Consider the following 16449-nt stretch of genomic DNA (forward strand, 5'->3'; position numbering starts at 1 on the left):
CAAAACAGTGGTATAATGGATGCATGCGAAATAGGACAACTATGTTTCATTGTCTTTTTATGTACACTGTACAATGATACAGTTTCTATAAAACTGTCCAGATATGTTCATTGTGTGGATTTTTATTTTATTTTCATATGTCCTCATGTGCTTGTATACAGTAATGGGAAAAAAGAAAGGACACCCTCTTTGAATTTTATGGTTTTACATATCAGAATATAATAATAATAATAATAATCATTGGTTCATTTTGGCTTTATTTTAGTTAAATAAATCATGACATGGTGTTATACGTCATGTGTTGTTGTTCATTTGAGGTTGTATTTACCTAATTTTAAAACCTGCTAAGGAACAGATGACAGTCATTATGTCTAGATTTGTAAAAGTATAGAATTCAATGAGGATGTACGCCGTTGTAAACCTGCAACGTGTATAGGGAGATAAAATATATTTGTTCGAGAAATGCTCTACAATTTCCCGTTTTTCATTAACCTGGATCCAACCAGTCACTGAATGAACAGGAAAGGAAAACGCAAATACACAGACACAATCGTGAACAATGGGAGCATACATTAGTGTGCATCTAATTACTGCTTTGCTCAGTAGTAAAATTTAAAATAAATGCTAGTCAGCAGGTTCAGGTGCTGACATGAGAAAAACTCAGTTGTATATGCGTGCACTGCATGCACTGCATGGGTTATCAACTGTTGTGCAGCGTGTAGCTGGTGTTCTATAAAACCAGTTTTTAGGATATATATTGCGAGATATTCCTGCTTTATCACACAGCTGATGGGTAACCCTAGAGTCAGCAATTTACGTTACAAAATGTATACACACACACACACACACATTTTGGTGGCTGTTACATGTCCCATATAGTTCATAATCAAATTCAATATAATAATAATAATAATAATAATAATAATAATAATAATTAGTACTTTTTAACCAATTTGCCTCTACCATGATCATCTGGAATAATTATAAATAATAAAAAATAAAAAAAATAAACACTATACTATACTTTCTGAGGTCTTCCTAATCTCCTGGCTATTCCATGAGGAAATAACTAAATGTAATAAATAGTGCAGGGAGACAGTTGTGTTTATATATGGTCACTTTAAATTTCACAGCAATGTGGATAGCAGATTTTCATAAAGTAGCCATGGGTACATATGTAAGATTCCTACAAGCTACAGTCAGTTCATCATATTCTATTTATAAACTTGAATTTTATTGTGGATGACAGGTCCACATTAAATAGCCATGGTTTGTACACGTGTTGCATATTAACCAACCAAGTTCTTAATGTTTGTGTAAAGAAATTGATGAAAAGTGTAACAGACTCTTACATATTTACATAATCAGAACATAATAGAAAATACCATGACCAATACAGGTTACAATCCCCTATGGCACCATAAAGGGACACAATCTCAATAAAGTGTCTCAGTGCCATCCCCCCTCCCCCCCATGTTTTATCCCTGCAGAATGGCAATATTTTCTCCACTAGAGGTGTTTCCTATGAAACATCAGAGTAAACCTCTGACTGGATCAGCGCAGAGTTTTCAGCTCATGCTCGCTAGCCTCCCAATGCTTTTCTATATTTAAGCAATGGATTGGCTGATATCAGTTATCTTGCTTATTTCAGCCAAGAAGGTAAGAAAGCAGCACGGAGACCAGCGCTACAAGAGAGAAAAGGTAAATAAAGTACACTTTTTCGGCCACCAGGGCACAATAGCATTACATGTGTACACACTATAGTGTTCCTTTAAGTAACTGCACATCAAGAAACAATATAAAGAGAATAAAATTTAAAACATGCAAGAAATATGAATGGCTGTTACACCTATATATATATATATATATATATATATATATATATATATATATATATATATCTTTATTCAATGTTCAACACTCAAGAATCTCTAGATATTCAAATTTCCAAAAAGATGAGAATAGATGGAGCAACCAGCTTTATTTTGTGTTTTTAGTTAGATACATATCAATCCTCTAAACCCATAGACCTCTGCTAATGAAAAGCAATATGTCCTGCAGGTAAATGGAAAATCACCATTCTCAATTATGTCGAAAATCACTGCACTTCAACTTTGTTACGCTATTTAACTGTACACGATGATAGCAGGGTATGTTGGTTTCCAGCATGCTCCTAGGTTGGTAATGGGTCACCCATTATTTAGATTTTACACGCGTGTATACACCTCTCTTATCTGGCAAAAATCCTCTAACACTTTTTATCAGTGAGATTAACCCAAAATAGTACTGTGATAAGCTTAAAAGAATGATGAGAAATGCCTAAGACAGGATGAGAGAGATAGAGACTGGACAAGACAGGAGTAAACTGATAAGGTGGGAGTGAAACAAGACATTTGGATGAGTTCAGGAACTAAAGGGCCAGTTTTAAGAACAGATAAAGAGGAGAAATAATCAGCTACAAGTAAGCCAACCATAGCCAGACTCACTCCTATCACAAGTGTCATGGAATGTTTAGACCTTCTCATTGTAAAACACACACAGAATCATTCACAATGTACAGGCTTATCAATGAGCTTGCTCGAACCACACTGACAAGAAAACCAGTTTAGTTGTACTTTGTATCCCAATATTTCTAATTTATGCATATGATGTTTGTAAATAAAAAAAATATGCATTGTGTGACAACTAAAACAACTCATCTATATATAAAAAAAAAAACAGAAAAGAAAAAAACACAACAATCAAGCGAATGCTTTACATTCTTACTGAACGTGTCACACGTTAAAACCTAAAGGTAAATGGCAATCATCTGGACATCGTAACACACATTTAAAAGCTGAAACCTTTGATCAAGCCCACCAAATAGGTTACCCACCAATCACAATAGTTACTTGCCTACGCGGTCAAAAAAGGCAATGCGACCAAGAAAATTGGCTTTCACACTGACCAATCTTAGATCGTGATGGTTAAATTTACCTGGGATTAGGGTTAAAGTGTGGTGCTGGTTATTATGGTGGCACAGATAATGTAATTTTACCAATGAAGTGCCTGGACCTAATTTATTGTATCTACTTTACCAAACAGTGTCTTTAGGAACCAAGCAAAGATGCATGTAAAAATTAGAGAATCACCAAAAACATACATGTGGGGTATTGGAGATGCAGGAGAATACAAATCTAGGGTTTTTGAAATAACAGGACACAATTACTGTGAAATGTACAGTCAACCTTTAATTTATAGGTGGGGGGACAACAAACAAAATGTAACTGCTAAATACAGCATAAAATGGTGACCAAGGGACATGTGAAAAGACTCTTTGCCCTATATTAATTAGCACAATATTTAGAAATTGTATGCCATGAAAAGAGGTAAAGTGCAATTGGGGGGTACTTTTTTGTCCCAAAATACATGGGCCCAGTAAATTAATCAGTGAAACTTGAAATATGAAAACTGAAATTGGAATGTCTGTTAAAAAAAAAACAAAAAATAAAAACAATAAATGTAGGTTAGGTCTCGGACCAATCTGTTATCGGATATTAAAACCATAATCTGTATTAATACGTTTGACAGTAAGTGTAGTTACATGATTTAACATTTTTAGTACACCACATTTCACAGATGCAAAGCTAGATCCGGCGGGACCCATCCACATCCAAACCCACACATATGATACAAATACAGAAAAATCCTTCCAGACCTATGCAGCTTTCAGATGTACAGCCACATACGGTGCCGTCCATGCATACTTTAGCTGCAGTTGTCATCTTATATCAAACTAAAGCTACAAACATGTACACTGCTGTGACTGGATGTGCATCTGTTTTTTCCCACAATAATTTGGTGTTTTGGTTTAAAAGCTATGACTGTTGGCCACAATTTCTCTTTATTATCACCTACAATCAAGCACTGCAAGCCTTTTCCTCCTTTATAAAAAGTGTTTCTGTCAAGTCTTTATTAATAATAAATATAAAAATTAAAATACGTGAGATACCCCCATCCACAAAAAAGAAAAACCATAATAAACTATATGACTTCAGCAATAAAATATGATTATGTTAAGAAGGTGTTAACAGCGGAGTTGTGACACTGCAATATGAGAGCATAATCATGCTTTCCAGGAATTACACTAAAGGGGGATTTAATCAGCTTTTGCTCAAATCTCAAAGGTGGCAGACAAAGTTATTTAAATGCATCTATAATCAGCTGTGTAAAGATGGATTTAAAGATGACATGACACCTTGTGAATATATGAAGTGCGAAAGATGTGAATAATAAATGTGAAATAAATGTGAAATTTGTATAATTTGTAATAGACGTCTCTGCCATGTCAGTAGGTACGGCTACCTATAGAAGAATCTCGCCTGGAAGGTGGCAGAACCAGTCTCCTGTTTCTCAAGCACAAGCATCAGAATAGACATGATTTCAAAAGTATATGTTAAACAATGCTTAGAGTCTGCTGAAAGGTGCCAGAGGGATTCACATGCCTAGCTGAATGTTATAACACAGGCATAGGCAACCTTCGGCACTGCAGATGTTTTGAACTACACCTCCCATAATGCTTTGCCACCATTATGCGGAATGTGGTCCACATCTGGAGTGCCAAAGGTTGCCTATCCATGTTATAACATGTCCTTGCAATGTAAACGTGGCTGCAGTGGAGGATGTGGAGAAAGTAAAGTTGTGCAAGGATAAAAGTTCTGGCAGCGATTTATCTGGCGGAGATATTATGGCAGAAATTCGACATGTACAGAAAAAGTAATATTCTGCTCCATTTCTAGATTATCTATAAAACACATTTCATCCACTGCAGTATACACGCAAAGCCATATACATTCTACATGTTAAAGGGACACTATAGGCATGATATACTGCAATAATTACATTGCAGGGTTAACTTCACCTTTAGCTATTTTGGGCTAAAATTGGAAATTCAATTCAGTTGGGAATTCCCAACAATTTTCTCAGTACACCCTGTAAGTGTACTGTCTTACATATCTGTGCCATACTGGCCACACACCTAAAAAAATTCAGGGTTGCAAACAAACAAACAAAAAGACACACAGATCAGTCATCTTGGGCCTATTCCAAAGCATGAGCCTGACGATTCAGCTCCAATATGATCTACTTTAATCTGGACCTGCCCCGTGCTAACAGGAAGCTGAATGATATTGAAATGGACTTATTTTATGGACCAATATTGCAGAGTGTTAGTGCTTCAGGCTGGTGGCAGTTGGCCAATGCTATGGATAAAGTTTTATAGTACAAGTTAGACCCTTAACACAATCAGGCCATTTTTTCTATGTCATAAAATACCTGGTCATCTTGTCATTATTGACCCCATGCATATCTCTTCACAGATACATTGTAAGCATTCTCAAATGGAAAATTCTAAAAGTATAACATGCCAAGTCGAAAGCATGAATCATTCCAATAAGGAACTATGATTATGACATTGTCATCAGTTTACAATCTGATCCTTTGGGGTGAGGTGTATTGGGAGGTTCACGATATTAATGTATAGTTGGAAAATATCTGAAGGAAATGTAGGAGACAAATTACATACAAAAGAGGTCTAAGGAATTACCATTAAGAAGTTAGGTTGTTTGGCTGGAGAAAAGAATACCTTGCCAGTAAAAGATAAGTGTACATAATAAAAGTTGACTCTAAGCATAATAATATTTCATTTTATTTTTTAAAGAACAACAATTCTGCATTCTGGACATAACATTACATCCCAAGATGTAATGGTGCAGTCAAGCAGACTTGACAAATAAAGTAGCAACCATGTCTCAAAAGATTATTTGTTCATAGTTTTGGTCTTTAACCAAGACTATTCTTGAGATAATCATACCAAAACAATACAACTTTCTTATTTCAGACATTATGATACAGATTAAATAACAGCCTGGGTACCATTAACACAATATTATTCATTGTACGCAGACTTTAGAGTCCATTTATAAAGAGTGTTTTCAGGAGCGTAATTCAAAATATAATGTATATCTCATGATTGTCATAGGAACCTGTGTTCTCTTCTGATTATTTATCCAGCCTTCCATTCATGAGGTACAACAAATAAATTCACAAAAAATCATCTATGCAAACCCGCATGAACATTCAGAGTGCCCTTTATAAGCAAAACCACTTTCAGAGCACAGCATACATGCTCAAGTTATAAAATGCCTACTAGCACAGAATGTAAGTGTACCATGATGATACCTGTGTATATATCCCCGTGACAGTCAGGCAATGTGGGTATTTGACTTGCCACTCATGATTGACAATTTTCTATCATTGAAGCCCCTAATGGTCCTTGTTTGAATAATCTCAATGTTTGGATGTACATACTGTTACTGATAATTGCTTATTGCAAGTTGCAGCATCTAAGTATATCACCTAAGATGTCCCTCATTAGCCCAGTGACCTTCTGGTCTCCACTTTTGTCGGCTGCAGACCTTATATATCCCTTTCGTGAGCTTCAGCACTACCGCCGATAATAATGGAGCATTGCGGTGAGTTTTAGAGCCAGAACTCACAAAAATATGCAACAAAATAACAAAAATATGCAAAGTCTTAATCTGGCAGAGGGGCAGTCCAGAAGAGCTCACCACTGGACCACCATGGATCTCACATAGTTTAGTCCAAGAGGCGGTCCATGGAAAGGGGACAGAAATCACACACCATAAGTCACTGCACTGACTTGTGACACCGCTGAGCTCATATCTTAGTATACAGTATTTTGATTTGTTTACAGCAACACGTGCCATATTGTATTAATTATTCTTGAGAAGATAATACCTGGTGTATAAAAAAAAAAAAAAAAAAAAAAAAAAAAACTTAAACATTCACTGGGTCTACTCACTGAATTGAAAACCATGGGATAACTGATGAAAGGATTGCAATTTGTTGGCCACAACAGCTGAGGTATAGATAATCTTTTCAATTTGACTACTTTGGTGTAAAATGTTCAAGTTTGGTGAAAAACCACAAACCTACCTGCGCTTTCTACACATTTCCAATTTAACATCAGATAACTTTTTTCCTCTAAGCTTTTAATTAAACATTAAAATCAGACACATTTCAAGAAGCAAAGATAGTATATGTGTGCCTGGTTTCAAAGCAACCTTACCATAGCTCCTCATGACAGGCTGACATTTTGGCCAATAAGCCCACTGGGACCACCAACTGTCCTATAACCTGGAAAATGTTTGCTTTTTGTTTCCTCCTATGCACTCAGTTCTACATTTTATCATTGAGCTTGCAAACCCAACCAGTGCTAGCAGATGGAAAAGAGCAGCAGGCAAGACAGCTTGAAAACCATTCAATTTTGAATTACTATGTCTATACAAACCAAGAACTAGCATGTATGAATCATAAGTATAATATACACACCATTTTAAATACTACAGGTGTCGGATCGGTCTGAAAAAATAAATTAAAAAAAACTATAACTGATGTCACTTTCCTGCACACACATTAGGGTTAAGTGTCCTGTTGGAAGCAGAACAGTTCCCTTTGGGGCACCGGAGGATAATAAATGGAATAGAGCAACTAGAGTGAATACCAATATGCAAGTCACTGACTGTCAGAAGCGTTGATTGCCAATGGTCTTATTCTTTAAACCAGAAATTCTAGAAATTGCTCAATTTAAGCCAAAGCAAGCTTGAGAGATTTCTGAATTACATCATGGTTCCAGCTCAGCTATTTTGCCCCCAAAAAATGCAATTATTTTGTCAATGCTCCATATTTATGCTTTGTTGTTGTTCTTGGTAAAAACAAAAAAATAATCAAAATAAAAAAAAAACAGCCCCTCTCACCTCCAGTGTTTAGTTGGTTATTTCTTTTTTATTTGCAAACTCGCATTTCCACTAATAGTAAACACCCACTGCCATTTGAACAGAAATGAATACTACGAATCTCGATTTAAAGGAAACGTCAATAAAATCTTCTCAAAGTAAGTACTGTGCCTATTGCCACATCATTGCAGAGAGACCTTTTCTTACCAAAGACCTCTCAGGAGGCCGGGGAGAAGGGAATATTAAAAAAGAAGGAGGGGGGATATTGTACATGATCAAGACTTGTGACAGAATGAACGATAGCCAGCATTGACATAAGCAGTATCTAGAGAGCCCTAGTTAGGGACTCTTAAAAATAGATACATCAAGCAGGGCATCATGCTTTATAATGCAGTTCCATGTAAGACGTATTCTTATAAACGGTTTCGAAAGTACATATTGTACTTGTGTCCTAAACTAGGAATTACAGAGTGAAAGAGAATTGCAATTTTAGTTAGAACTAGAACGACAGCTAAATTTCAGTATTATTTTTTACATTTGTGTATTGTGTCATAAAATCTGCAGTTCTCTTAATGATTATCCACAGTTGCCAGTTTGGGGGATAACTCAAATAGAGCTACAGTGGCATTGCAATCAACATTTGTTAGTCCTGTAAAGTGGGATGCCCATGGGTGGGGTAAAAGTAGGCAGGCTCATTACACTGACCCAGCCTTAACTAGAAAGGGTGCAGGTTCTCCTGAAGAATGAAGTCACCCAGGTGTGAATGCAATGCCAGACTGTCTGCCAATTACCCAGGCCAGTCCACTGAGGGTATACCATACAGACAGCGCTGTTCCAGGTCTATCTGCAGGGTCCTAGTGCCTTGAGTGTAGAGTGAATGCATCTAATTATGTGCTCGCAGGTGGATTGTGACTTCTGTAAGTGTAGTTGCCGATCCCAGAATTTAAAGCACATATTTAATTGTGCAAAAAGTGAAGATTTCAATAGAAGCTAGAGCCTTTATAAATGAACCTGGTTACACCCCCCTGGCTTTCAACCAGACAACCTATCCTGTTACTTCCTGTTTTGGTTAGCTCAGTGGAGCTAAATTCAAGAGACAGCAATTGTTCAGAGCACCAGCCTCGCAAACACTTTTCTCATTGAGCTGCATTGGAAAGTCTGTGATTGGACAGTCACAGAAGGTCTGGGCGTGGTTAGAAGGGGAGGGCTTGCAAAGGCAGAAGACAAGTGAACAGAGGGTTCTGCAAGCTGTTTTGAGATATACCCCAATGGAAAAAATGAGCAATTAAATGCATGCATGTTTTCATTGGGGCATATCTACTACACAGTGAGATATACACACACACACACACACATATATATATATACACACACAATTAAAACATTTAAGCAGTGGGGTGTGCCTTGAGGACAACAAAGCCAAAGTAAGTAAGAAGTGGGGGTCTCAAACCTGAATGTTTTGACAATTTGTGGTCACTGAACATTACAACAGTCCTCATGCAAACATTTTCTTCTGAACACAACACAGCTTGGATGTTAGTATGCCAATGTGACCTCATTCAGTGGTTTGCCATGGTTTGCCATGCACCACAAACTAATTGTCAAACATAAATTGCACCTCACACAAATTTATTAACCAATCCACTAATTACCTCACAATTAATGAAGGAATTGCAAGTTTTTGTCCAAAATAATCAGACTGGATAAAACTCTCCTCAGAAATGTATCCAGTTCAACTATTTTGGCCTTATTATTGTAAACCTTTATCACACTGATAGCTAATCTGTGTTACAACGATTGCAGACTACATTTCCCATGAATATCAGCCATATATGAACAAAATACTCGAAGGACCCAAAGATGGCAAACATTCTGATACATAACAAAAGCAGTGTATGGCAAAGCAGAAGAGTATATTTTACACTTTAGTTTAGTGTCAGAATTCTTAAGGCTGGACATTAAAAGTTTAACTAATTTGGCTGCACACTGGGTAATGCAGAATATCATCCAAGGTTACAGTTCATTTTTAAATAAAATAATGATAAGCAAAACACTACAAATACTGCAAATACATCAAACTCTAGAGTGGGGCACACACACAATATATAAGTGTAAATAGTTTGACACACAGAATATATATATATATATATATATATATATATATATATACAGCAGGGCCTTACAGTAAGTACACACACAAATAAAAGCATGTGTGGATATGCCTTTCCATAATATGCCTTTCCATAAATTAGCAGCATCACTTGTGTGACCTGCATGACACTGACAAAGAGTCTGAAAAAAACAAAATCTCCTCCACACTGGATTAGGACCACCTCTGGTCTATATAAATATGTAAAGCATAGTTCCAATACAGTTAATTAGCCATTGAATTTTTACCATATATGCAGCGTCTGGGCTCAGTATTGAAGCTTCCTTCACATTAGCTCAAGTAATCCTTTCAGGAAGTTAGAAATTGATTAACTCACCTGTGCTGTCAGGTGATAGAGAATACTTGATGCAGGACTGAAGGCCTCTGCTCAGCCTGAGGAGAGCTTTACAAGCCTTGGTAACAATGTATGCCAAAAAATGTGCTTCATCAAAACGCTTTACCTGACAAGTACCTACCTACTTCTTACCAAATCCCATTAACATAGGATCTGTCCCAACCACAGAGATGTTGAATTCCAATTCTCAGTAACTACATACCAGTTTTTCAAGACACTACTTAGCAAGTCGCCAGTGACACAGTGAAGGTAATGCATTACATAAACCACAACTGAGTGAATTTTCTCAAATGGATATTTTAAGCACCATAACCACTACAGTTTAATGTAGTGGTTATGGTGCCAGGTGTCCCATGGCACTGTCTGATGGTAAACTGTCAAACTGTTTAAAAATGTTTTGAGGCTTACCATTCTCTGTTGAGGGCCATGGTGCTTCCTATCTGAGTTGGTAAGGTAAAGCAAACGTTTATATTTCTGCATTGGCACATTATTCATTACCTGAGAGCATTCAGCTGATGGTCTGATATTTTACTGTCGGATGGCATCAGGGAATCCTGCTATAGTGGTTATGGTGCTTACAAAATCTCATTAATGTGTCACCATTAAACAGTCATCATAGAATCTTTCGTAATGGAAAGATTTATACAAAATGTGCACTTTATAATTTAATAACATTACGAGAATTTTACTTGATTATTGAAATTGACATGCCGCCGCCTGCCTTTTACATTTAGCAAACCGTCTAAACCGTAATGCTGGATGTAAAAATAATAAATATTTCATTATCTATCAATTATTATTATTATTATTTTTAAATAACTAAAAGTTAAAAAATTCTTCACTAAAGTGGGATTTTTGGGGGGGAGGAATCAAAGCGAATTTCAAATCTAAGCCAAAAAAGCAAATTTGGAAAAGTCTGCTACGTTTTCAGTTCCGCTATTTTGGCCAGAGTATGAAATATCTTTTGAATTCCCAATAATTCACACTTTATTAAACAGCCATATGACAGTCATATATTGTAAAGTCCTTCTCAATGTAAGCTCTTCTGAGCAAGGCCTGTCTCCGTTTCCTTACATGATTATTTACTAAATTGTGAAGAGTGACACATTCCACATGTTTTTAAAATGTTAGGCCTGAATAGCTGACCTAAAAACAAAGATGACTTGGAGAATTGTTCATGCTTGACTATATTGGCCTGAAATCTGAAATTCTCTTTCAAACAACTGAGTTTATTCACTGAAAATAGAATTGTGGAGAACAATTGGAAGAGGACACATTTTAAGATCTGTGTCCGTGTTTCTGTTTTAGATATGTTGGCCTATATTTGGCAGGTCCCTCAATTCTCCACAACTGTCAGTTTAGAGAATAAATCTGCATGTATTTAACTTGCAAACATCTCCAATTATTTGTGTCATACCTGCACAGCATACATCATTGCGGAATGTTGGCAAATTTGAAGTTAAACGTTCGAGTATTAGAGTATACTACAGGGAGATCTCAAATAAAATATGTAATCCGCGATATATTATTCAATTCAATCACTCCATGTTTCTTTATGTCCTAAAGCAATGCTACAAACAATGAATCCTATAGAGTCTAGACCAGGGGTCCTCAAACTCCGGCCCCCCAGATGTTGCTGAACTACAACTCCCATGATTCTCTGGCTATCTATGTAATTCAAAGAATCATGGGAGTTGTAGTTCAGCAACATCAGGGGGGCCGGAGTTTGAGGAGTGGACCCCAGGTCTAGATCAAGGTTCTGCAAACTCTGGCCCTCCAGATGTTGCTGAAATACAACTCCCATGATTTTGGGGCTATCTATTTCATTCAAAAACTCATGGGAGTTGTAGTTCCTCAACATCTGGAAGAAGCCTGCTCTGGACTGTAAGCTCCTTTGAGCAGAGTCCTCCTCTATTGTTCCTGTAACATTTTGTAATTGTCTCATTTGTTTAATTTCCCCCTTTATAATAGTGTAATAAAGCACTGTAGAATTAGTTGGGACTTTATAAATGCCAATAATAATAATAATAATAATAATAATGCCAATTAATCCTATCCTTCCCAGCTGAATACCAATAAATAATTTATCACCTATGCTTCATGGGCAAGTGACAGGTTAGAAACATATTTAGCCATATTTATTTACACTAGCAGATACCCATTCTGAAAAAAAATAAAGCAGGCTATAACATCTATTAGAATGGGGGATGAGTATTCTGCATTACATGTAAACCCCTTAATTCAAGCAGATCAAGTTAGATAGGATTTGTGGTTTGGAAATGCACACAGCCTGTCTGTGATAGATGGCAACAGACAGGATCTGTGGTAAGGAGAGCCATGTGCCTACATACAAGACAGGAATTGCTGTGACAGAGAGCCTGGAATTTATCTTGTATCATAGACACTTCATCATGGGGGGGATAATCACGCCACACGGCTTGCATATGCGAAGCATGATTGATAGATAGTCCCTGTCTGTCCATTGCCACTTTTATCTAGGCAAAGTGTGCTTATACCACTGGTTCTAAATTTGTAGGTCAGAGATAAAATGTGGGTTCTCATACCATTCTATTGGGACCTCAGTGGCTGCTACAAATACAGAATTTTGATCAGGCAGCTGTCCACAATAAATTGATTACTGTAATAATGCAACCTTCCCCAGTACAACGAAGACCACTCTCTCTGACACTGGGCTGAATCTTAATGGAGGTGTTTAATACAAATATGTTGTTGTTTTTTGTTCTTTTTGCTACATATTATCATTGAAGAATGGGTTATTGAGCTAGTTGTAGAATTGAAGAATAGCTCCCCATGCTAATGAAATCTACATTATTTAGATCCCTGTTAAGAACTATCGGTTTTTATTCCTACAATGTACTCTGGCTATGCTGTCCAGTGTGTATGTGTTGCAAAAATGCTTTCTATTGTGTTGCTAGATTATGTTTTTATGAAGGGGTTAAGGACCTGATTTAACAATGCACAGCCCTGACATGATGTGATGAAGCTTTGCAGAAAAAGGAACCAGCTCACTGCAGAGCTGCAGAGACATCATAGTACAAGCAGCACCGGCTTAACTCCTTGTGTGCTGGGGTGGTGCACCAGCCCAGTGGGCATCCCTTGGGCACTCAAAGGGTTAATAGCACAGCAAAGCGGAGCCAAGCAATGTCATGTGAACATAACTGATTTGAGAAAAAAAAAATACAAAATGATATCCGTGACTAATTAGCTTGAGTGATAATTACAAATGTATCTCCCTCAGCTCTAACCTCTAATTCACAGTCCTTCCCATAGCAAAAAAAGATTCCTGAGAGTCTTGAGGAAAGGTCATGTGCCTTGTGCGGTGTGGATATTGGATATTATTAGACAGGGTTCCCTCATCTGCAGCCAAACTATCCCAGACCGGTAGAAGCACCACCTGCCATAGCAGACCCAGACACTGAACTGCATGAAAAGCAGCACTTTGCTTAGATACAGCATCTATCTCACCAGGTGCAGCACCCAGGGTGACGGCGTTCTATGACTGATACAATGTATTCTCCTAGACCTAGAAAGTTTGTGGGTGACAGCACAAACCCAACAGGAAATCTTAACCACTTATTTGCCGGATTGTGAAGAAACCGTGATAGATCCAGAATAAAAGCAAGCTCCGATGGCACATACCCCAGCACGCTGCTCATCAATCCCTCCCTTACTATCCAATGCATTTACAATGACCCCCACAAGCAACCTGCTTGCTAGGGTCTTAAAACAAAGGCAGGAAAAAAATCCGATCCATTGGCAATGCCAGGCAAACAGTGGCAGAACGTAGAATGGGTGCCGGCAAGCTGTACTTACAGTCCGGAGGAATTGAATCTCATCCTCCACGTCGCCCCCTTCAGCCATGGCTCTTGAGGAGTCAGCTCTGCTAAGACTCTGCTCGCCTCCACTGGCAGCTCAGCTTGCTGTGCGTCTTTTCTAGCGATATTAGCATACAGCTAATCCACCTCCATATAGGGAGCCGAGGTCTACTGCACTGCAGACTGTCAACCCCCTCACTGCCAGCAGCGCTATCACACACACACATCTACACACACTAACAAACATGCATCCATGTGGCCACCCCACATACCATCACATGTACATTTAACTCTTCATCATGTCCCTAAGGATAGCACAGCTAGATGGTGCATGTCTTTGTATTCTATACATTTTATATACATCCCAACAGGCTAAGTGTGTGTGTGTGTGTGTGTATACACACACATATAGAGTATATATGCACACATACTGTGTATACTTTCTGTGCTATCATAAAAGAACATTTACATGTGTGTCTGTCTGTATCTATCACCTGTCTGTCTGTCTATACACACACACACACACACAAACATTTGCTGACTTTTTGCTAATATATATTTCATTAAGAGAGGTACATTTTTAACAAATACAGGGTTAAAAAAACATATAGTGTATAGGGATTTGACTATGTCCATTCCCATATATTAATGGGTATTGATGGGCATACATTATGCATGCACAGAATATACCTCCATTGGATTTTATAATGTAATCCTTACTTCATTTTAATATTTTTTAAAAGATTAACACTTTCAGTACTGGAGTAATTTTAGTACTCTCTTTTTGTACACAGAAAGTTAAGAGGTGATGAGTAAGGGAAGGACCAAATTTGTATTTTTTTATTTAGGGAGGAGGAGTGGTGGGGGGTAATTAGCTGGCACATTGCAGATATTTTGTTAGACAAATGGAATTATTTTATATATTGTCAAGGGTTTCATTAGAGCTTGAAGGATTTGCTGCAACATTTGCAATTTACACCGACGTTAGCAGATTAGAAATGTGCACACAGTTCTGGCACATTCCCCACTTGTGAAATCATCGCACTTCAATCTGCAAATCTGTGATGTGCAGCGATATGCTGTAATATTATTATAAGTGCATTTCCACGGGTTGACTTTGGAAATGCAATCAATACCCAAGGTGCAGGTTATATTACAATGCAATGCTCTGACCAGGATAGCGTCTTCTTAATGAGGTCCATGACAGCCTGTAACCTACTACAGAGCCTATCCTCAGGAGCAAACTGCCTAGCACAGAACAAAGATCAATAATCTGAGTGCCATAAAACGAAGAAAGAAAAAAAATACTGCAGCCGAGGTCTAGCACTGTATCTGTATTGTACACAGCTTGGCCTCTTTTACAATTATTCAATATATTACTAGAAACTGAGAAGACTGAACAGGAATATCACAGGCTGTAGGCCAAAAAAGTCAAGTCGGAAAAATACAATTGCACGAAATTAAGCCCAGAGCCCCATATCGCACTATTGCAGGGCTACAGCAACATCTATAGTATTCATCAGCCAAAATACACAGAACAAAGCAACCTTTGCATGCACACTATCCTAAATCCCTATCCAAATTTAAATAACTGGAGGTGAGCTTGCACTTTAATGGCCGTTGGAGTGATTTTTAGTATCACGTCAATCAGTGATGTATTATAAATTTGTGCTGCCCTAGACATGACAAAACTCGGACACCCCCCTAATTTTAAGTTTGTCCGCCACTTCCTGTCAAGGCCACACATCTTCCTGTTAAACCAACACGCACTTTGACAGACACATGCCCTCACTGATGCATGCACGGACATATATTCACTGACAGATACAGTTATTGGCACACACACTGTTTAACCAACACACACTTTCACTGACTGACACACCCACTCGCTGACAGGCATACACTCACTGACAGACACAATCTGAAAGACACACACTGACTCACATACACACACATTAACAGACAGACACACTCACAGACACACACACATTCCCTGACAGACTGACACGCACACTGACAGGCATACACACACATTCACTGACACAATGACAGAGATAGTTACATAGTTACATAGGCTGAAAGGAGTCCATCAAGTTCAGCCTTAATACAGACACACACACATACACTGATACTGACATACATTTTCCCCTTGGAAAGTGCCGCCCTAGGCAAATGTCTGGTTAGCCTCTCCATAAATTCATCTCTGATTCCAATGGCCATTGAAGTGCAAGCTCACCTGCCCTGTCAAGGTAAACCTCTCTTAGGTTTGACTTACACTAACAATTCACCATGCAGCTTTCAGCTAAAATTGAC

General features: G+C 37.8%; 1 protein-coding gene across 4 annotated transcripts in view; it reads right to left on the reverse strand.

Annotated features, from left to right (window-relative positions):
* Positions 1-14264, reverse strand: part of RYR3 (ryanodine receptor 3) — a 477900-nt gene extending 463636 nt beyond the window's left edge. For 3 of the 4 annotated variants that reach the window (XM_063439168.1, XM_063439167.1, XM_063439166.1), the window contains exon 1: positions 14135-14263. In XM_063439168.1, coding sequence (XP_063295238.1) covers positions 14135-14182 — 48 coding nt within the window. In that variant the 5' untranslated portion in view covers positions 14183-14263. Of the gene's footprint in view, positions 1-14134 lie in introns of all 4 variants that reach the window. The other variant, XM_063439165.1, reaches the window with a different exon arrangement.
* Positions 14265-16449: the final 2185 nt, after the last annotated feature.

This window comes from Pelobates fuscus, chromosome 13, assembly GCF_036172605.1.
Source record: "Pelobates fuscus isolate aPelFus1 chromosome 13, aPelFus1.pri, whole genome shotgun sequence".
Lineage (NCBI taxonomy): Eukaryota > Metazoa > Chordata > Amphibia > Anura > Pelobatidae > Pelobates > Pelobates fuscus.